General features: G+C 35.8%; 1 protein-coding gene across 6 annotated transcripts in view; it reads left to right on the top strand.

Moving 5' to 3' along the window:
- The window catches only part of NELL2 (neural EGFL like 2), a 399311-nt gene that overhangs the window by 375691 nt on the left and 1132 nt on the right, over positions 1–22488 (top strand). For all 6 annotated transcript variants that reach the window (XM_032347951.1, XM_032347957.1, XM_032347956.1 and 3 more), the window contains 4 exons: positions 2257–2397; positions 10455–10648; positions 11723–11899; positions 13424–13648. In XM_032347951.1, coding sequence (XP_032203842.1) covers positions 2257–2397; positions 10455–10648; positions 11723–11899; positions 13424–13648 — 737 coding nt within the window. The remainder of the gene's footprint in view (positions 1–2256; positions 2398–10454; positions 10649–11722; positions 11900–13423; positions 13649–22488) is intronic.

Genomic DNA, 22488 nt, shown 5'->3' with positions numbered 1-22488 from the left:
GAAATGAGCATAGCATTTTAGCCCCATTTATAATCGGAGATTCATCAGTTAGGGAGGCTCCTGAAATACAAATAGGCTATTTCATAAAGCCTAGGAGGCCTCAGTAAATGGAAGCAGTCCACATCAGCTATTTGTCAAGAAGTCAGTGGTTAGCTGATTTGACCACTAACAATTATTTTGACAGTAGGAATTACTGACAGTAGGAACTAACTCTTCAGAAGAGGAACTACAGAGGCAAAAGATTTCTTAGTTCAGAAATGATGTTAAAATTTTGCAATGAGGGGCGCCTGGGTGGCTCAGTGGGTTAAGCCGCTGCCTTCGGCTCAGGTCATGATCTCAGGGTCCTGGGATCGAGTCCCGCATCGGGCTCTCTGCTCACTGGGGAGCCTGCTTCCCTCTCTCTCTCTGCCTGCCTTTCCATCTACTTGTGATTTCTCTCTGTCAAATAAATAAATAAAATCTTTAAAAAAAAAAATTTGCAATGATATAAAATATATATATATATGTATGTATGTATACACATATATAGTGTGTGTGTGTGTGTGTGTGTGTGTGTATATACTTATTGCCTAATCTAAGAGAATGGTTTGCACCTTGTTTTAGTGAGGGGATTCTGGGCTTGTCAAGAAATAAATGAGGGATGGCTTATTTCTCTTTTAAAAAAAAAAACCAACAGTGTATTTATTCAAAAAATGTGTCTCTTTCAAAATCGAATAGAGAAAAGGCAAAAATTTAAAAAGAAAATGAAAGGAATATATACTTCCGAGAATTTGGAGTTCAATGGGATGGAAGTAGGAAGGAAGTAGATTCTGTGGAGCTGAAGTGGACTGTCTTCAGCTGAGAGAGGACTCTAAAATGCAGGCTTTCCCTTCAACATGTGGGACACTGCCATGCCTGGTCACTGTAGCAGGCACTGCAAGGCAGGTGTGGCAAATATATAAGAAAGGGCTATCCTACCTTGGTGAGTAGAATGTTCAGTCGTGGCATACAGCTGTCAGGATGGAAGTAGGGTTCATATGGATATTTCGGCAGCCATGATTTGCTATCATCTCAGCATTCAGCAGGGTCTGAGTCAGTCAGAGCACCGAGCAGAAGGGGCATTCTGTAAGGCAACTCCAGGAATTACATTTTCCTCTGTGAGCAAAGGAAGAGACCTGGATTGATTTTGGATGTTCTCATCATTAACAGACTTAATGAATAAGCCCATGGTATCAGATAAGATTTTTAAATGGCAGCATGCAAAAATCTGACCCAAAAAGTAGAATAAAAGGCTCACAGTATTCGGGAGTAATAATAAACCATTGGAGGAAATATGTGAGACTGAAGATACGTAGCTCTCTTTGTTTAGACAATTTTCCTGATTTCAGCCTGTGTTGGCTTCTATGAAGGAAAACACACCTGAAAGTCAGGCAACAGTGAACTTTTAGGTGACCTTGGTTAAACCCCATAATTTTCTTTTGCCTCATTCTTCTTCCATCTGTTCAATAAGCAATCTACCTGGCAAGGTTTTGTTGTTGTTGTTGTTGTTGTTGTTGTTGTTGTTGTTGTTGTTTTGAGGGTTGAATGAGATAGTATATGTGAAACCCATTAAAAATTGACATCAGTGGTATATATTCTTGAAAGTATTAAGCATGTTGCTATTGCTACTGGAGATGAATGAAATTTTAGTCAGGTGCATAGGTTAGGTTTATAGTAATAAAAGACCCTAAAATCTCAGTGGCTTAAAGCAAAACGCCTGATTTCTTGCTCATATTCCATGTCCATCAACTAGGGGAGGACTGTGCCCCATATCACCCTCACTCAGGGACTCAGACTGATCTTTAGAGCCCCTGGGGACTGTCAGTCATTGCGATGGGGAAGGGTACATGTGAATCACAGGCTGCATCTTAATGTGACACATGCCACTTCCTAATTGGCTTCATGCATTCATATGGCAATCCTAGCTTGTGTCAGAAGAAGAGCTAGAAATAGGTGGTGAGAGCACTAATGACCCTCATAGACCAGTTCTTTTCATTTTATCCGTTCTCGATGACTTTTGCAGAGAAGCCATCTAGCTATTTCTCCTGTTACTAATACCACTACCTTCTTTCTGTATAGCTTTCAACAACCAAGTAGACTTTCTTGACTTTGTTTCCTCAGTTTTAAGGATTTGCTGGCACTAAAACATCTAGTAGCTCTCTAGCAGAATATTTGAGTTTGGGGCAGAGGAAGCTAACAATTGTGTAACATCCCGTTTTTGTTTTCTTTGCCAAACAGACATAGATGAGTGCTCTGATGGCTTTGTTCAATGTGACAGTCGTGCCAACTGCATTAACCTGCCTGGATGGTACCACTGTGAGTGCAGAGATGGCTACCATGACAATGGGATGTTTTCACCAAGTGGAGAATCTTGTGAAGGTCAGTACAAGGAAAAGAACTAGAGCTTAAGAACATCTTTTGAGCTTGAAATATACTCAATAAGGTGTAAATAGTAGACATTGATGTAATGTTTAAGTTACTGGTGATTTTTGCTGTGTGTTTGTACAAATGATGTTTGGGAACATGTTACAATTGAAACTTTGCTTACTAATTATGATAATTGACTTTTAGCTATTTAGAATTTGTGACACTAAACTGGTTCTCTCCAGATATCTGCAACTGTTAAAGGATGTTTTTAGAATGAATAAACCCATAGTATCGGATTTTTAAATGGCAGCAGGCAAAAAAGCTGATCCCAAAAGAGCTAGAAAAAAATAGATGAGGCAAGCACAATAGAAGAAAAATAGAGGGAGAGAAAATATGATAATGATGTGGCCAAGGATGATATTCACAGTACATGCTACTCTGGACCATTCCTAACCTATCACTTGGCTGGCAAAGTAAGAACTGTTTAGTGAATGTTGGATACAGAAGACATGATCCCTGCTTCAGAGGAGATTTCAATCTCACGGGAGTAGAAAATTTCATCAGTTCATATATAATTACTTACCATTAATTCTGAATTATTTTCAGTGAATTGACAAACAACTCTGCCCCTCTGTATCCCCTATTAAAGGGCATGACTTTTTAGAAAGCAAGCAGGCTATACAAAGACTCATGAATAATTGCTAGGGAAACCACCCACACTGAAAGGATTTGTCCTCAGATGTTTGGCAAGGGAATCCTCAAGAAGTTATAATTTTTTCCATTTGTATTTACACCTTTATAGATTAACAACCCGAGAGAATAATGTGACTAAAATGACACAGCAGTGAAAGCCTTGGAGAATCCAACTTAATAGTACTTGACACCTAAATGATAAGGTGTCTTTTCTTCTTGGACCTCAAAGGGTTTTCACACAGAAAAATAGTGAAGCAGATTAGGGTGATAGATGTTTCCAGTGCGCTTTGCACTTTGCAGCTGCAGAGCTCTGGGCCTTAAGTAGAGGGATCATCCGAATTTTCTGCATAGGAATCGGAATGCTGTTGCCTTACCAGGAGCTAAAACCTGGCTTTTGCAAATAACTGCTTCATTGTGGTCTGAGGGCTTTGCCTGGCCCTCCTGAACATCTCAGTAGAGAATGCGAGCCTGCAGAATCCTAGGCCGCCTGGAACCATGGATTGCAAATCAAGAGACAGATCAGACTGTGATTTTGCACTTCCCTGCTAAACTACTTTTTTCATGAAGTCTACTTTTCTTTTTTTAAGTGCTACCTTTTTGTTAAGATTATCTTTTACTTTAAGTTACACACACAAAGAATAAATATAAGCTGATTATAAATAATTCAGATCACACACAAATATATAGATTAAAGCTGAAAATGCATCTTAATTTTATCCCTCCCCTTCCTCATCTGTTCTACATCCCCAGGGGGAACCTGTGTTTAGTTTTGCTTGGTACCCTAGTACACCCTTTCCATGCATTGGAATGGGAAGAGAAAAAACACATACCTCTTCTGACTATCTCACTTTACATTTGCAGTGGCACTCACTCTTTGAAATTTATAACTGCAAATCTCAAGAGGGCTGTATTAGTTATCTATTGATGCATAACAAATTACCCCCAAAACTTCGCAGTGAAAAACAAAAGTTCTCTGACAGTTTCTATGGGGTTGGAATCTGTGGATAGCTTATCTGGAGGCCTCTGGGTCCACAGCTTCTCACAAGGTTGCAGTCAAGTTGAGAGGAGTAGGACTCTGCTTCCAAAATTGCTCATGTGGTTCTTGGCAGTCCTGGTTTCCTACAGGCCCCAAAACATAGTTGCCCAGACCAACATTTTGGAGTCACTGTTTCTTTCCTTTGTATTTCATATCCAGTACATTAACAAGTATCATAATTTTGATTTTCAAAATATATTCCCAGTCTTACCACTTCTCACATGTGTGTTGTCACCACATTGGTCTAAGCCATCATTATCTTTAGTCTGGACTAGTGTCACTTTCTCCAAACTGGTCTCCCTACTTCCTCCCTTGACTCCCTTAGAGTCTTTTTTCTCTAACTAACACTAAGTATGATTTCTAAACGTCAGAAGTAAGAGCATGCTCCAGTTCTGTTCCAATGCCTGGAGCCTTTCGATCTCTCTTCAGAGTAAAATCCAAAACCCAACAATGGCTTATAAGAGTCTACATGACATGAGTATTTGGCTTTCTTGCCATTTCACAAATATACCAAACTGGTTCCCTTCTCATGCACTCTTCTTTTTGTTGTTGGAATGTCTTTCCCCAGATCTTTGCATTTTTCTTTCATATGATTCAGATTTCCTCCAAAATGGCTTCTTTTGGAGTTCCAACTTAAAATAACATACTTCTCCAACACCTTTCATTTACCTTGCTTCATTTTTCTTCATAGAAATTATAACTTCTCCTGAAATGATTGTATATTTTTTGCTTACTTGTTTATTATCTTCCACAGAATCTTCTATATGACGTCTAAGAGATTTTTTGTGCTTGTCAAGCACCAATGCCTAGGACAGTGCTTGTCACATAGTAGATAATATGCTCATTTGTCCAGTGAAAAAGATTGAGATGGATAAAAATTGAGAGAGATACAAGGATACACATAATATTTAATCAAAAGTACATTAGGAATACAATCTCTGTTAGAAGTAGACATATAATAGGATATATAGTAGAAACAGTCCTATGTTAGAACTAAATATATAAAATAGTGATCAGGACAGAATAACAAAGCATAATCAGTACACTCACAAGTGTTCAGAAAGTAACAAGGAAAACTAAACTAGGCATTAAAATAACACATGATAAAGATGAAGATGGGGAAATAAAGAATTGTATGAGATGTTTATGCAAAACAGACTTCAAGGAAATTCTTTAAACATGGAAATAGCTGGAGATCTTATTTTTTTTTAATACAACTCTGGAAAGATAATTCTACTATTATCTTCCAATAGAATTTTTAATGATTATCAGAGAACCTACAACTTTTTCAGAAGATAATGTGCTCTGAAAGATGCCTTTAAAAATGTTATAAAAAAAGGCTAAAATGCTTCTTCTAAACAACTATCCATTTGCTAAAATTCAAGTGATTTGTAGAATTGTAATATTAGTATTTAGAAGGATACAGTTTTAAGAGTATGATTATATCTGAGCAGGTGCCATATTTCTGTTGCTTAAAAAAAGGCATTTCAAAGTGGACAAAGTCACAGCAGTAGGTTCACAATTACTCTGAAGACATGCATAAATATATTTGAAGACAGGAATAAATAACTGTGTACCATTTCACCACTTTCCAGGCTGCAGTTGAATAACCTACAACATACATGTTGATAAGCTGCATTCATACAAATTATATGCTGTTTTGGTCATCCATTTATCTCAGAGGTATAGATATTTAATTCCCAGATAATGTGCCTGACTACCATTTTCCTTTTCCATGTCATCATTTCTACTATGCCTGGAAATATGTCTCTCTCTGAGAATAAAGCCCAGTATATTTTTGCATAAGAATATTTTATTTACATGCCCACTCTCACCCCTCCGTTGCTTTAATTTCTGGATTATTTCTATGCGTGCTGAGGCTTTTGAACTTATAAGACCAAAAAAGAAACAGTGTTTATAGGATAGCATCTAGTATGATGCTCAAGCCAAATATTGTAAATTCTTGACCTAAATCAAGAAGAAGGACAAAAATGAAATGAATCCACCTTACCTCAACAAGCAGTTACTGAATCTATGCACAGGAACCTTCAGGAATTTGCCAGGCATCTGCTGCACAGAAACATAAAGGAGGTGTGGTCTCTGCTCTCAGCCTGTGGAAGAGATGGAATACGTACCACAACTGTCATACAAGATATAGAGACTTTCTTAATAGAGGAGAAAGCTATAAGGCTGAAAATAATAAATACTTGGAGAAAAAATATAAATGTAGAGCTGTTAGGAAACAGAAGAAGAAATGATTTCCTGCTTGGGCACAAGAAAACTTTGAGCATCTAGCATTTGTATGAGGACTTCAAGTATGCTATGATTATTGGCAAGTTGAGAAAGGATAAGAGAGATAAGCAAAAGAAGTAGCTTTAAATTCCTTTCTAAGAAGTTTGAACTTGACTCCAAAGGACCATTTTTGAGAAAGGAAATGATGAAAATGTATTTTCACCAAATCCATATTTGGGCCCAGTTCTATTTTCTGAACTCCAGACCCATATATTCAACTATTTGCTGGACAGCTCTACTTGGAAACCCAGAAGAAAGTGTAATTCAACATGTCCTAAACTAATTTGTGCCTTTCTTCATCCTGCCGCCCACTTTCACTCCACAGCAAAGTCTTGTTCTTCTTTCTTTAAATAGGATCAGCCAAATATTTCCAAGCCAGAAATCTAAGCATCATTCAGGACCACCTCCTCTCCCTAATCTTCAAAGCTAACAGATCATTAAGTTGCTTTATTTATTTAATGATTTTTTCTATTTTTGGAAGATTCTCTCCTGTTTGTTTCTTTCTCTTCATCTCTTCACTGCTAATGGTCAGTTCAGCACTGTGCTTAAGAGTACAGACTTGAAGCCTGACTACTTGGATTCTCACTTGGGCTCTATACCTTACTAGACCTAGGGAGAGTTATGCAACATTTCTATGCTTCAACTTCCTGATCTATAAAATTGGGAGAATAACTGTATCCTTCAGTTGTTGTGAGGATTAAATGAATGATTATGTGAAAGCACTTAGAATTTGGCACACACCAACCAGTAATAAGTATTTGCTTTTATTATATGACCATTGCTTGCCTAGACTACTAAACAACCTATTAATTGATCTCATGGCTATAAATTCAAATCCACTGAAATCCTTTTTCCAAAATGAAGTAAAAGGAATCTTTCTTTTAAAAAATCTGATTTTTTTCCAGTTCCCTAAAATGACATTTTATTGTCTTTATGATGAAGTTCAGATTTCTTTCCTTTTTTTTTTTTTTTTTTAAGATTTATTTATGTGAGGGATGCCTGGGTGGCTCAGTTGGTTGAGCAGCTGCCTTCGGCTCAGGTCATGACCCATCATCCTGGGATTGAGTCCCACATCAGGCTCCTTGCTTGGCGGGGAGCCTGCTTCTCCCTCTGCTTCTGCCTGCCACTCTGTCTGCCTGTGCTTGCTCTCGCTTCTTTCTCTATGACAAATAAATAAATAAAATCTTAAAAAAAAAAAAAGATTTATTTATGTGAGAGAGAGAAAATGCAGGGGAGGAGCAGAGGGTGAGATAGAGAGAAACTCAAGCAGACTCCACACTGAGTGTGGAGCCCAGTGTGAGGCCCAATCTCATGACCCATGAGATCCTGACCTGACCTGAAACCAAGAGTCAAATGTTTAACTGACTGTGCCAGACAGGTGCCCCTGAAGTTCAGAGTTCTTAACACAACTTTTACTTGGGCCCTGAGTACCTCTTCAGCTCACTGTCTAACTACTCTCTTCCTCCTACACATTTAACTCATTCCCTCTAACACATCTTGCTGACTCTAAACTTCGGGTTTTCAAGTACACCTGTACCTGTACCTCTACCTAGACCACCCTTTCCTTCTCTTACTTGGCCAAATCTTATTCATAGTTTAATTGCCACTAGAATGTATATGTGGGCAAGAGGAAGACCCAGAAAGAGCTACCAGTGTGATAGGAAGCAAGAAAATTTATTAGGGAGGGAAAATGAACTGTATCAAATGCTGCTGTTAGATCAAGTTAGATCTGAAATGAGACTTGGATTTAACAACATTATTTCTTCAATAACTCACTAAAGGAGTTACCAGTATTTTTAAAGTTGAAATTTTTATATATCATAGTAGGTTTTTCAAAGCACGATATACACCTCTTGTGTACATTTAATTTAGGAATTTTACCCTATAATAAAACTCTATGTAACAATGAATTCCAAAACTCTGTACTACCATTCAATTGAGAGTAGTCTCTGCATTGGGAAACCAGTGTAGAAAACAAGCAGGGGATCGGGAGGAGATGAATAGATGAATTCAAATTAATCCAACTCCCATTGTACTGGTTCATAATGATTTTCCGCCTATGCATTTCTCCAGGTATGACAAGTACATATCAACCGATGTTGTAAGTAATTTATTACTCTAATTCTTTATCGTAAATGTGTTTATTTCAGAGCACATGTTCTTTTTGTGGCTGGACACCTCTTCTTTGTCTTCTGGAGCAGATCCAAGGATTATCTCTGCCTTTAAGAAAAAAATGCATTACCTGACAGCAGAGTTTTTATTTTAAATGTCAAGCAAAATGAAATGATTGTAAAAATCCAGTCATTGCATTAATGGAATAGTATTCATACAGTGGATATGGAAAGGGTTATGTAGTAAGAAATATTTGTACAGTTTGTGGTCAAAGAGATCAAATAACTATGGTTAATGTTTTTCCTGTGTATTATAGTTCCAAATTGTAAGAATATTTTAATAGGAAATGAATATCAAGTCATCAAATATATATACCTTATTATTCTGAATAGACCAAATATAAAGCTATTTTATAAAGTTATATAGAATTTCACTTCTTGTTCTTTCTCTAAATAGCATCAGCCAAATTTCTCGGATCTGAAAAAAAATACCTATTTTATATAATGGTTATACACACACACACACACACACACACACACACACACATTTATCAATTTACTTTTTTTAAAAAATGTGAATTATATCGTCATGCTGGCTAACAGTTCTGCTTTTGATCATACTCTATAATTATAAACTATATTATCCTTGACAAATCAGGCTATAATAATGTATTCACTGTAGTTTAACAAGAATCTTTTCAGCCATTGTCTCAATTCATTGGTTTTGTTGAGATGGAATTGATCAAACTCAAGGCAAATAGAGAGAAATATATCATGTGGCTTATTTTGAGGAATGCATATATGATAGAACTTAATATTTAATCATTTAAATATGGCTAAAATACAACATTGCCTAGGCCACATCTTCAATAATGTTGAAACCAAACCATTTAAGACAGGTATCCACTAAAGTCTATCTTTTAAAATTTTCTGAGAAAAGCAGTACACAGTCCCCCTGGTTAAAAGCTATCCATTCCATCTTCTCTCTGACCCACTTTTGCTTTGATTTAATTCTTTCTTTCTTGACCTTTACTCAGAGGAAACAGATGAAGTAAGAAATAACTGCTCACTGCCACTCATACAATATCCCTGAAATGTATTTTGGCTTATGATCTTTAAATTATGGGGATAAATACAGTGAATCACATTTCTTCTAATGGACCTGATCTGTGGGTCAAGATATGTTTGCTTTTCATCTGTATGAAAATGCTTTAGGCTGTGATTGCCATTGGCATAGTTGAGGTCAGGTGAGGAATGGGTCATTGCCAGTTGAGTGAGGCAGGAGCCAAAACAATCATCTGAAATGGAAAAGTTAATAATTGGGAACTGATTTGTGAGACAGATGGTAATTGCTGGTGGTCAGTTGCCCTCTGTGGGTGGGGGGCATCCTGTGAGGACAGTATGAAATGCCTGACTGTATGTAAAGAATGCCCTTACCTGGGCCAAACACCTGGGCTTACGTGGGGGTGACAGGTGGGTGCTCCAAGCTGAGTAAAATGCCTTGGAGGCCCCATGCCACTTCATCTACCACCAGGAAAGGATTTGGGGTAAGCACTGAGAATGGTTTTCTGAATACAAACTCATAGGCACTTTTAGAATGTCAACTGCCACTGCTTTTTGTTTGATAAATTGAGTTCTATTCTTACTTTCAAAAAATATAAGTGTTCCATAAAGCCTGATGGTATTTACAGAGATATAAAACTTGAGAATCTAACCAAGGTTATCTGGCATTTGAAGTCAAGCATGATAATGTTTTCCTGTGAAATCCCTAGATCATTAACATTGCTTTAGTCAGCATTTAATAGGAAATGCATGCCAGTAAGATGAGAATTAATTTACAGTTGGATGCTTTGTGTTAGAGACGACGTGCCTGATTGCAGTTGTTTGAAACCGAGCATATTCTAAGCACATTGCCTGCTGTCTTTTCTTGGCTGTAGATATCGATGAGTGTGGGACTGGGAGGCACAGCTGTGCCAATGATACCATTTGCTTTAACTTGGATGGTGGCTATGATTGCCGATGCCCTCATGGAAAGAACTGCACAGGGGACTGCATCCATGATGGAAAAATTAAACACAATGGTCAGATTTGGGTGTTGGAGAATGACCGGTGCTCTGTGTGTTCATGTCAGGTCGGTATAAATAAAACACTTTAATCATTTTTATTGGGATGTAATTTGCATATGTTTAAAATGTACAGCTTGATGAGCTTAGACAAGTGAATGCATCTACTTAACCACTATCACAGTTAGCACAAAAGGACATTTTCATCTGCTCATAATGTTGTCTCTGTCCTTTCTTAGTCCCATACCATCAGCCTCAAGGATACACTGATTTGGTTCACTGTAGGTTAGATTTGTATTTTCTAGAGCCTTCTGTAGTAGGTAGTACATATAGTACATAATTTTTTTTGTCTGACTTCTTTCTCCCAGCATTGTTTTCAACATTCATTTGTATTATTTTATAATATAAATATTTTAAATATAAATATTTATTTAAATATAAATATTTAAAATATTTCCTTTTATTGCTGAATAGCATCCATCCTATGGAAATGCCACAATGTGTTTATCTGCACATGTTGATAAAACTTTATCACTAACTATGCTAGTGCTTCCAGAGGAGCAATATCATATTTGAATGAATGTATAAATGAAGCTAGAATGGACATACTTTGGACTGTGAGTGAAAATAATCTATTTAGACTGGGTTTCAGTTTTAAAGGGATGTTCCAGTTTATTTACCCAGTCGATAAGAGTGACTTAAGTTATAGTTAGATAAATAGCACTCTGTATAAAAGACTCAATTATTATGAAAGAAATTGATAACAGTTTGTACACAAACTTAAGTTCTAATTTATTCCATGAATTTAACAATAGGTAAAGCTTGTTGACTAACTACTAAATACAAACACACATGCCCTCACACAAAACAAAATTTAGGTAGTAATCTAATTACTACACTAATAAGTACATGTATATTTACATATGCACTATCCACATTCATATACACATAAGGACTGCATAGTGGTTATTTCATGTGGGTCATTTCTGAAAATTTACTGGTCAAGCAGTGTTCGGAAAGGAAATTGGAAGTTTTCTAGCTTGGGTAATTTCTGTGTGTTAGCTACAAAATGTAACTAACCTTAAATCTATTACATTGAGAAACGGAGGCTTTTGGTAACTGCTTTCTTCTTTCTTATACAGAATGGATTCGTAATGTGTCGTCGGATGGTGTGTGACTGTGAGAATCCCACGGTTGATCTTTTTTGCTGCCCTGAATGTGACCCAAGGCTTAGCAGTCAGTGCCTCCATCAAAATGGAGAAACCTTATATAATAGTGGTGACACCTGGGTTCAGAACTGCCAACAGTGCCGCTGCTTGGTAAGTTTAGCTACAGGAAGTACAGGGGCATTTCCGGCCCAGAATCTAATGAGGGGACAGTCTTGCCCTCCCACATCTGCCAGTTCTCAGCACCTACCTCGCCATAGTGCTGGCAGTTACAAAAAGTGAACCCAGTTAGGATGACAAGATGGCAGGCATGCAGTCAGGACCCGTGAAGGCACATCCAGGAGTAAATGGTGGACAGTATGTCATGTACGTCTTTCCAGAGTCAAGAAGAAAAGACTCTCCTGGCATCCCCAGTCCCATTCAGCTTAGGTTTACTCACAGACCGTTATAAGCAGAACAGCAACATTCATGAAAATTGTAATTTTTTTGTCCAAGTAGAACTTCTGTTAATCCATTTCTATCAGTCATGCTCAGACTTAAAAAAAGAAAAAAAAAACCATACTTTTTTTCCTTCTAAATATTTTAATATTAACACTATTCTAATGGGCACCTGTTTTACACATGATATGGATTTGCAACAAATACCTACTAGAGTATTAGAGTTGAATGTGTGAATATTCAATACATTCAATATTAGAGTTGAATGTATTTACAAAATTTCTACTGGAAAAAAGAAAATAAAGACTTTATCAGGAAAACATCAATCTTTTTTCATTTGACCAAATTTCCTGTTTCTTTTGAGTAGTGTAAATGAAAAGGAAAATTGGTCTATGTGTCTTTATAGAAGAAAGTTTCACAGATGCTACTTCTAAAGTCATGGCTAGTTTCCTTTCTATTTGTGTGAGGATATTTTTAAGGCAATGCTTTTTTGTTGCTTCCTTTTTATACTTTAAACCCAAAAATCAATTGAAAGAACAAGGTCAGTTTCTGTGCCTGAAGGCTGCTTTCATCTCCAAGACCATGAGATTCAGAATTATGAAGAAAATAGGAAACAGGTGGGAGCTAAATTTTAAAAAGATCCAGTTCACACAATTTTCCCATGTGGAATAAAGAAGCCTGAAATCAGTTCCTAGTTGTTTTTTTCTCCAAAATCCCTAACCTGAGAAACATATAAATGAACAAAGATAACCTGTCAAATTCCCTTCATATTTCGGTTGATTTTCTTGTAAATGGACAAAAGTTTCTTTATACAGAAGGCAATAAATGAGAAGGTGGGGGGGGGGGATCAAAAGAATGAAAAAAGCACCTAATATGCAAAAATCTAAGTAAAACCTTCTTCCATAGTAAATGATTCTTCTCTGTCAGGGAAAAGATAGGAGAATGCAAATTTGATTGTTTTAAGGGAGAGGGTTCTGATTTTGTTTATTGTTATTCTTGTTTAATCTTTGAACACTCTTAAAATCCAACTGAAGTACGGCCCTCAACACTTTGATAGGCCTTTTGTAGATTCCCTGCAAGATTCATGGTTTTGAAGGTGTGAGTATCCATCAAATAAACTGAGTATTCAGTAAACACTGTGCTCCCCACCCCCACCCCCCCACCACCCCCACCCCCGCCTCCTCCCTCCATACCCTCCCTTCCTCTCTTCCTGCCCCGGTGCATCTGCTTTTCTTACAGCAAGGGGAAGTTGACTGTTGGCCTCTGCCTTGCCCAGAGGTGGAATGTGAATTCAGTGTCCTACCAGAGAATGAGTGCTGCCGGCGCTGTGTCACTGACCCTTGCCAGGCTGACACCATTCGTAACGACATCACCAAAACTTGCCTGGATGAGATGAATGTGGTTCGCTTCACTGGGTCCTCTTGGATCAAACATGGCACCGAGTGTACTCTCTGCCAGTGCAAGGTAAAGCCTATTAAATCCAAGTAGGGAGACCTTGGCCAGCTGTACCCAGGGCTCATCGATATTAATGTGTTTATCCTGGCCAATGGAAAGCATTTTTTTTTTCATATTTATTGTTGAAACAGAGGTGGGAGGAGGGCCACTCAGCTTTATGACTGCCAAGGTTAACTGCTCTGTGCATCCTCAAAGCAGATTCAGAGAGAAGGAAGTGCACGGTCAGAAACCAGAATCATTAGTTATTTATGTCACCAGAACAGAAAGAACCTAGAGTATCTAACTGTACACATCTTTTTTAAAAAAATCTACAATACAAACTTCATGTTTCTTTTTTCATGATGGAAGACAATATTATTTTATTGATTTTTATCTGGTCCTTTTATGAGGTCTGTAAATATATTACATTTTCTAAAGTGAAAATCAATATGGAAAAAATGGGCATATTTCTTGGTTTGTTGTGGCCAGTTACATTGGGTTGAAAAATTTAAGATCTGTTGTTTATTTTATTCCTACAGTTGGAGAAAAATCATTATAAAGATTTTTCTTCTTATTTTCATAGGAAAATAGAGTATGTACCTTTTACTTCAATGAGAACAAAAATACAGATTAATGTAGGCAGTATATAGAGTTCATGATACTGGCAAAGTTGAAAGCATTCTATTTGATTATTGTTCCTACCAATGTTGATTCAGTGGTCACTGTATTTCATAGTCATAATTTTTGAATCAACACTAAAACTAACTAAATGATCTGAAGGCTTATTAACAACAACATGGGAAAGCAAAGATTCAGATTTTTTTTCCAACATAGCACAGCCAGATATCTCTTAACTACTGCTTTTTTTAAAAGTACACAATTCCATTAATTTTTTTAGAACAATTTAATTCAGATTCACTTAGCATAGATTCTTACTAGAGTGGCTTGATATAACAGGACAAAAAAATATAAAATGCTTTAAGCTTTGAGACGCTATTATCTATTTCAAACCAAAATTCTGTCTCTTTCAATGTAATTTTTGTCAATCAAGCGAAGCTTTTTGAGTGAACATTTCATGCGTTTCCTGAAAGTGCATTAGCAAATTTGAAAGGTACTACTACTGCTACTCCTACTACTAAAAGTGACTTATCTCTATGCAGTATTGTTTTAATACACATTTGATATGAGTACACCTAGCAGTACATATCCAGAAACTTCAGCATTAATGACCAACAGGGAAATACTTTCTGACAATTAATTACCAAATAAAGTTAAGTCCCTTTACACTCTTTAAAAAAAAAAAAATTTTATAAGTAATCTCTAGACCCGTAATTCAGCTCGAACTCACAACCCCGAGATCAAGAGTCACATGATCCACCAACTGAGTCAGCCAGGCGCCCCATATACACTCTTAATCCAACTAAGATTATTGTTCTGAGAAGCGACAGCAAAAATATAAAGCGGTGATAGGATGAAGAACACACAAATATGGCTCACACAGATATTTCCAATAAAAAAATCCGTTCAGTAATAGAAAAACATGAGAGTTTTCTGGGGTGAAGAGCATAAATACGTTTGTCATTTCCAGCCTTATAAACAAATAGGGGTTTTTTGCCTCATGATAGGAATGAACATATTCCAGAAAGTGTATTTTAGAATTAAATTCATTTTTTGTCAGATAAATGCTGATTCTCAGAAGTTACTGTTTGATGCTATTTCCCTTTTCCCTTCTTATTAAATATGAGTTATAAAAACATGTGCTCTTCTACCAAATTTAACCCGATACACATTTTATTTTGTGTTATTTTAAAAATAAATGGATGCAACAGGCTACAGATACTGCATTGGAGGTGAGCATTTTCCACAATTTGGCACTTTCAGATCACCATTTTTACTTTTTACACCATTTACTTTTTACCTGTCCTACTCTCCTATGAATTATTCATTTTAGTCAATAAATACATTGTGCTGGGTATTATGCTGGTACCAGGAGTATAATGATAAGCAAACAGATAGAACTATTCCTGGAAATTATTACCTAATACCTTATTGTATTGAGCTAAGCTGTCCAGTATGGTAGTTAGTAGCCATATATGGCTATTTAAATTAATTAAAATTAAATAAAATTAAAACTTCAATTTCTCAGTCACCCTGGCCACATTTTAATTGCTCAGTAGCTACATGTGGTTATCATATTAGACAGAACATAAAAACATAAAAAGAACATTTCTTTTGCAGTACCTGGGTGGCTTAGTAGGTTAAACCTCTGCCTTGGGCTCAGGTCATAATCTCAGGGTCCTGGGATGGAGCGCCATATTGGGCTCCCTGCTTGGGGGGGTAGTTTGCTTCTCCACTCTCCCTCTGCCTCTCTTTCTGTTCTCTCTTTCTCTATCAAATAAATAGATAAAACCTTAAACACACACACACACACACACACCCCACAACATTTCTCTTATCACAGAATGTTCTGCTGGACAGCATTGGTCTAGAAGTGAAGAATGCAGTATCTAAAATCAGGCCACCTGGATTCAAACAAAGCCTGGTTGGCCATACTAGCAATGTGACCTCAAGGGATGGTCACAAATCTCTCTGTGGCTCAGTTTGCTCCCCTAAAAAAAAATAAAATAAAAAAGAATAAAAATAGTACCTACCTAGGAATACTTTTAGAACCTACATGAGAGGATTGCTATAAGAATAAAGTGAGAAGATCCATAAAAAAGTTTCTTACACATTTCATGCACATTTAGAGTAAACACTCAATAATGACTATTCTTATTATTGATAATAGAGTAAGTAGATATTAATCAAGTCATAAATAGATAAAGACAACATTCTAGACTGTGATAGATGCTCTGAAGGAAAGGAGCACTATGCTAAAAGACCATACAACATGGGCACCAGTTATCTCCTGAGCAAGTGGCTTGAAGATAAGATCTGAGGAATTAGGAATTAGCGGGGTGTTGGGGGGGGGGGTGTTAAAGATGTCTTTTTAAGGATGCCTTCAGATTTAATTTGCTTAGGTTAAAAAAAAAAACCTCCATTAAGAGGTTAAACTCTTTTTTTTTTTTTTTTTAAGATTTTATTTATTTATTTGGCAGAGAGCCTGATGCAGGGCTTAATCCCAGGACCCTGAGATCATGACCTGAGCCAAAGGCAGAGGCTTTAAACCACTGAGCCACCCAGGGGCCCAAGAAGTTAAACTCTTGAGTCAAAAATGAATTACTAAATTTAAGAGAAACCGTGAATCCTTTGACGGGTCAGAGTGCTTTTAGGCAGTTGTTCTTTGAGCTCCAAACAATAACTAGGGATGTGCCCAGTTGAGAAATGACTATGAAGGGAGGTGGGATTAGAGGGTAATTTCCTTTAATAAGTAATTACCAAACAGACCATTTGGAAATTGGAAACCAGGGGGCTACTTCTAATTCCTGGGGAGACTCTAGATGTAATACTGAAATAATTGAGGTATAAAGAAAATTAGAGTTTTAATGACGAAGCTCCTAACTTCCTGAACTTTACCTTCATTTACCAGAAACAGCAGACTTAAAGTTTTGAAAGCCAACCTCTGTACTAATATTAGAATAGATAACTAGATCTATGTATGGAAACAAATGCCCCACCAATGAAGACATTAAAACGAAGACTTTCATGTATGATTGGGAGAGATTTTCTTATCAATAAAGGAAGAAAGGATTATTCTATATAAGGATGGCTGGACAGCAGTTTGAAGGAAGTAATTTAATATGCTGTCATACATCAAAATCAATTCTACATGGAAGAAATGTTAGATACTAAGAATAAAAAGAAGATATAATCAAATGTTAATTAACATTCTGGAAGGAAGATGTCTTTTCTAACTTAAAAGTGATAAAGAATACCTCAGAAAATTTAGAGTTTCTATAGATAAAATTTGTAAAACAAGAAGTCACAATTAGAGACTGGAAAAATATTCTTCCAGAAGATATGATTTCTTTGTTAAATTAAAAACTTATAGAAGTTAACAAGAAAATCATGATTTCTCCCAAAAAGAAATCAGCAAAGAGTAAATAAACAATTCACTAAAACAATGCCGCTATTAAAAAAAGAAATTATTCAGCCTTTCAATAATTAAAACTCTAAGGTAAACTAACATAATGAATTATTATTTTCACATACTTTAATTAAAAAAAAACAACTCACAATAATTTTCCAATGCTGACAGAGATGTACTAGAACTGTAACTTTTATGAATCATTAGTGACCTTGAAAAACACATGTCAGCATGCCACAATACACCTCTTTGCCTACTCCCCATACCAGCTCAAACATCTTTTGTCCTGTTAATCCCAGGTCTGAGAATATAACCTAAAGAAATACTCTAAAATATGGAAGGGGAAGGTTGTATATGCATGACAATATTCACCTCAATATTATTTGTCATATAAAATCAAGGAAGATGGGTGCCTGGGTGGCTCAGTGGGTTAAAGCCTCTGCCTTCGCCTCAGGTTATGATACCAAAGTCCTGGAATCAAGTCCCGCATCGGGCTCTCTGCTCAGCAGGGAGCCTCCTTCCTCCTCTCTCTCTCTCTGCCTGCCTCTGCCTACTTGTGATGTCTCTCTGTCAAATAAATAAATAAAAAATCTTTAAAGACATACTAAAATACTGATGGTAGTGGAATGTGTAAACATATATTAATTATATATACATCTACTTATAATCTATATAATTTGTAAGCAGATTAATATATTAATTATACAATAAATGATTAATAAATGAATAAAAGCTAAGTTTACATAAATAACATTAATAACATAAATAACTTTAATATATATTATACTTGTATTATATATAAATATATTAACTGAAAATTAAAAGCCCGCTGTCTTCTAATCTTGATTTGAGTTTAGCACAAAAATAGTGACAATGACTTTTTTTTTTTAATTTTAAAATATAGAATAAATATAGCCAGAAATAACAGGATGTTAGGGAAACTTACTTTGTACTATGTAAAAATAACTACTTTTTATAATTCATTATAATAGTAGATTGTTACTATTCCTAGTAATCAGACTAAGTTTCAGTGGAACTCCTTTTATTTTAGTTTTTATCAAGGTAATATCAAATATAGTGAAATGAATAGTTATTTCATATATATATACATTTATATAAATGTATATATATAAAATTTGATGGGTCTTATAAATCAAAATATAGACTATTTCCAACACCCAAATGAGTATCTTTTTGTTCCCCCTTCCAGGCAATACCAACTTACCATAGTAAACTTCAATTTGATTTCATTGTAGTAGACTTATTTTGCCTTTTTAAAATTTCATATAAATGGAATCACCAGGACATACTCTTTCATGTCTTCTGGTAAATTAACCATTTTATCATTATGTAATGCTCTCCTTTTGTCTAGCAAGGCTTCTAGACTTGAAGTCAGGTTTTTCCAGATACTCATTTTGTTTTGATCCATCTACTTTCAAACCATCTATGGTTTTATATTTAAACTGCACGTTTTATAGATCATGTATATACTTCATTCTTATTTTGTTATCCAGTATGACAATCTGTCTTTTAATTGAAGTGTTTAGTCTGTTTATATTTAATGTAATTTTTTGGCACTGGTAGATATAGGGCTACCATTTTGCCATTTGTTTTGTTTTTGTCCTATTTTTTCATATTCCTATTCTTCCATTTCTTCCTGCTTTTTATTTATTAACTTCCTGTATTATTTAAATTTAATTTTCTTCTGGATTTTTAACTATAACCTTTTGTATTATTATTTTAGTTGCTGACCTAGAGATTACAATATATAGCATTAATTTATTATAGTATAATAAGATTTAATATTAAACTACTTCACATAAATAATAAGAACTTAAGCATAATAGAATTCCATCCCCCTTAGTTTTTGAGCTATAATAATCATATATTTTATAACTATGTAAGCCATACACCCTAAAATTCCTTGTTATTATTTTTTGCTTTAATGAGCCAAATATCTCTTAAGGAAGTTAAAGGAAGAAGAAATGCTATATTTCAAATTTATCCATATAGTCACCATTTCTAATGTTCATTTCTTTTCACATATTTGAGACTCCATCTGGTGTCGCTTCCCTTCAGCTTTAACTTCCTTAGCACTTTCCATATTATAGATCCATTGGTTAACAGATATCTCAACTTCCATTTATCTGAAATTACCTTTATTTTTAAAGGATACCTTTATTAAATATAGCATTCTGGATTCACAGATTTGTTCCCAGGACTTTAAGGATGATTCTCTATTGTTTTAATGCCTCCATCATTTCTGATGAGGATTCAGCTATCATTTGTATTTTTGTTTCTAAGTAGAAAATGTGTATTTTCCCCCCTCTATTTCCTTTTACAATTCTCTTATTTTTTATTTTTAGAAGTTTGGCTGTGATACACTTATATGTGATATTTTGTATGACTTTATTCTTAGGTATTTTCTGGGCTTATTTTTAAGTATGTAAGCTGGGGCGGGGGAGTGTTGGTTTTGTTTTGTTACCCAAGAAATTTGAGAAAATTTTGACCATGGTTTCTTCAAATATTTTCTCTGGAATTTTCTCCCACCTCTTCTTCTGGGACTATAATTACTCATATGTTATATGTCTTAATACTATCCTGAAGGTCACTGAAGCTTAATTTTTATATCAGTCTTTTTTCTTGTTGTTTTGGATTTGATAATTTCTATTTTTTGTTATAAGTTTGCTGACTGTTCCTTCTGCCATGTCTAATCTGCTGTTAAACCAATCCAATGAATTTTTCATTTCAAATACTGCAAATTTTCATTCCAAAATTTCCACTTAATTCTATTTATAGTTTTATTTCCTGAGATCTACCTTTTTTCTTTTTTTTTAAAGCTTCAAACATATTTAAAATGGATACTTTCCAGTTCTTGTCGGCTAATTATTCCATCTGAATTATCTTTGAGTCATTTCTATTCACTACTTTTTCTCTTGACTAGGAATCACATTTTCTTGCTTTTTTTGTGATATCTAATACTTTTTTATGGTTTATCAGATACTATGGATGATATATGACATAGATCCTATGTTCTGTTAGCTTCTTCTGAAGACTATGTTTGTTGTAGCAGGTTGCAAATTACTGGCCTATCACCTTGCACTTAAGAAAGCTTCCCTTTACTCTGGTTAAGTAGGTCTGTTCCAGATTTACCCCTGTTTCTAGGGTGAGTCTCTTAATCTTGAGACATTGTTTAACTCCTAATCATGACCCTTTTGAGCTTTCACTGAAAAGCCTGAATTTTTTTTTTTTTTTGTATCAATCCTTCCTAACTTGGAAGGACACAGATTTTAAACACTGCTACCCACAGTAAGCAGCATTTGAAATCTCTGCCTTAATCTTTCAACCTTCAATCTATAACTCATTATCTCTTTAGTCTCCTCTAATTCAAAGACCAGCCAAGGGTTTGAGAGGACTTTATATGCTGATTCACTCCCTCCTTTCTAGATATTTCCCTCTGAATTTATAACCACCCTGGCAGCTCTAAAAGTTGTCTTCTGATGTCTGAGTCCTATCAGATTGTGTCTTTCTGCCTGAGTTATAGTTAGCCTAAGCTGCACGGACTACAGAGTGCCCTAAGGGGAAATGCCGAGTAAAAATAAATCTCACACAACACATTTCCCTTTTACAAATTGAAACCTTTCCAGCGTCTGACTGCTTTTGGTCACTATCTATTGCTTTCAAATAGTTATTTTTTTTCTATTTTGTCCAGACCCTTTATAGTTATCTGTGGGAAGGTTAGTTTTATGTAAGCAACCATGCCATTACTAAAACGATCTCCGGTAGGATATTTTTGTTCTTGTATGAACTGTGTTTCCCTAATTGAGGAGTTTCCAATGCTATATGATCTATACAGCATCTATCTTATTGTTACAGAAAATATGGGTATGGAATAAGAAAAACATACCTGGAAGATTTGGGAAAATACACAGTCCCTTTCTAAAACATACTCATGGGAACCATAGTAATGATTTTTCCACCTATAGGAATCTAATGCTGGCTTCACATACTAACTGGTAGAAAGCTCCAGAAATTCCCTCACTTTCTCCTTGAGGAACTGATTCTCTCAGGAACTGGTACATCCCTTATATCAGCGTGTCCCTGGACTGGGAAAGATGATGTAATGGTCATGGTTAGAAAACCTGTCTTTGAGCGTGATGACAAAGCTTTAATATGCCACAAGAGATCCAGGAGATGTTGAGACTTTCTCTTGCTGTCATAATAAGTACTCTGCTTCATAAAAATTAAGAACAGAAGAGTATTGGCTTAAATTGATTATATTCTTCTTGGAATTGGACTAGTTTTCTCCTCATTTGGTATACTTCAAAGAAGATTAAAGTATCAAAATCTTTTTGTGTTATAGAACAGACACTTCTAATTTTGTCATGAAGTATAATACGCTACTTTATCTCTACACTGTCTTCTTTACCAACTCAAAATTCTCACCCAGACCTTTTTTCAGCTTCTTAAATAAAGGAAACGATTTTCACTTCAAAGCCTTTACTCATTCTGTTCACCTTGCTTTTGGCTGACCCTCTCACATTGCCTTGTGGTGTTGGTTTAAATATCACATCTACAGAAAAGTCTACCCTGACCACCAATCTAAATAGCCAGTTTATATTATTATTTAAAGATTTTATTTATTTATTTTTATGACAGAGAGAAGGAGAGCAGGAGCAGGGGGAGGGACCAAGGGAGAAGCAGACTCCCCACTGAGCAGGGAGCCCATTATGGGACTCAATCCCAGGATCCTGGGATCATGACCTGAGAGGAAGACAGATGCTTAACTGACTGAGCCACCCAGGTGCCCCAGCCAGTCCTGACGCCACCTAGTTTATTTCTC

The sequence above is a fragment of the Mustela erminea genome, chromosome 6 (genome assembly GCF_009829155.1).
Source record: "Mustela erminea isolate mMusErm1 chromosome 6, mMusErm1.Pri, whole genome shotgun sequence".
NCBI lineage: Eukaryota > Metazoa > Chordata > Mammalia > Carnivora > Mustelidae > Mustela > Mustela erminea.
The sequence above is the reverse complement of the archived record's forward strand: the minus strand, read 5'-3'. Positions and strand labels throughout refer to the sequence as shown.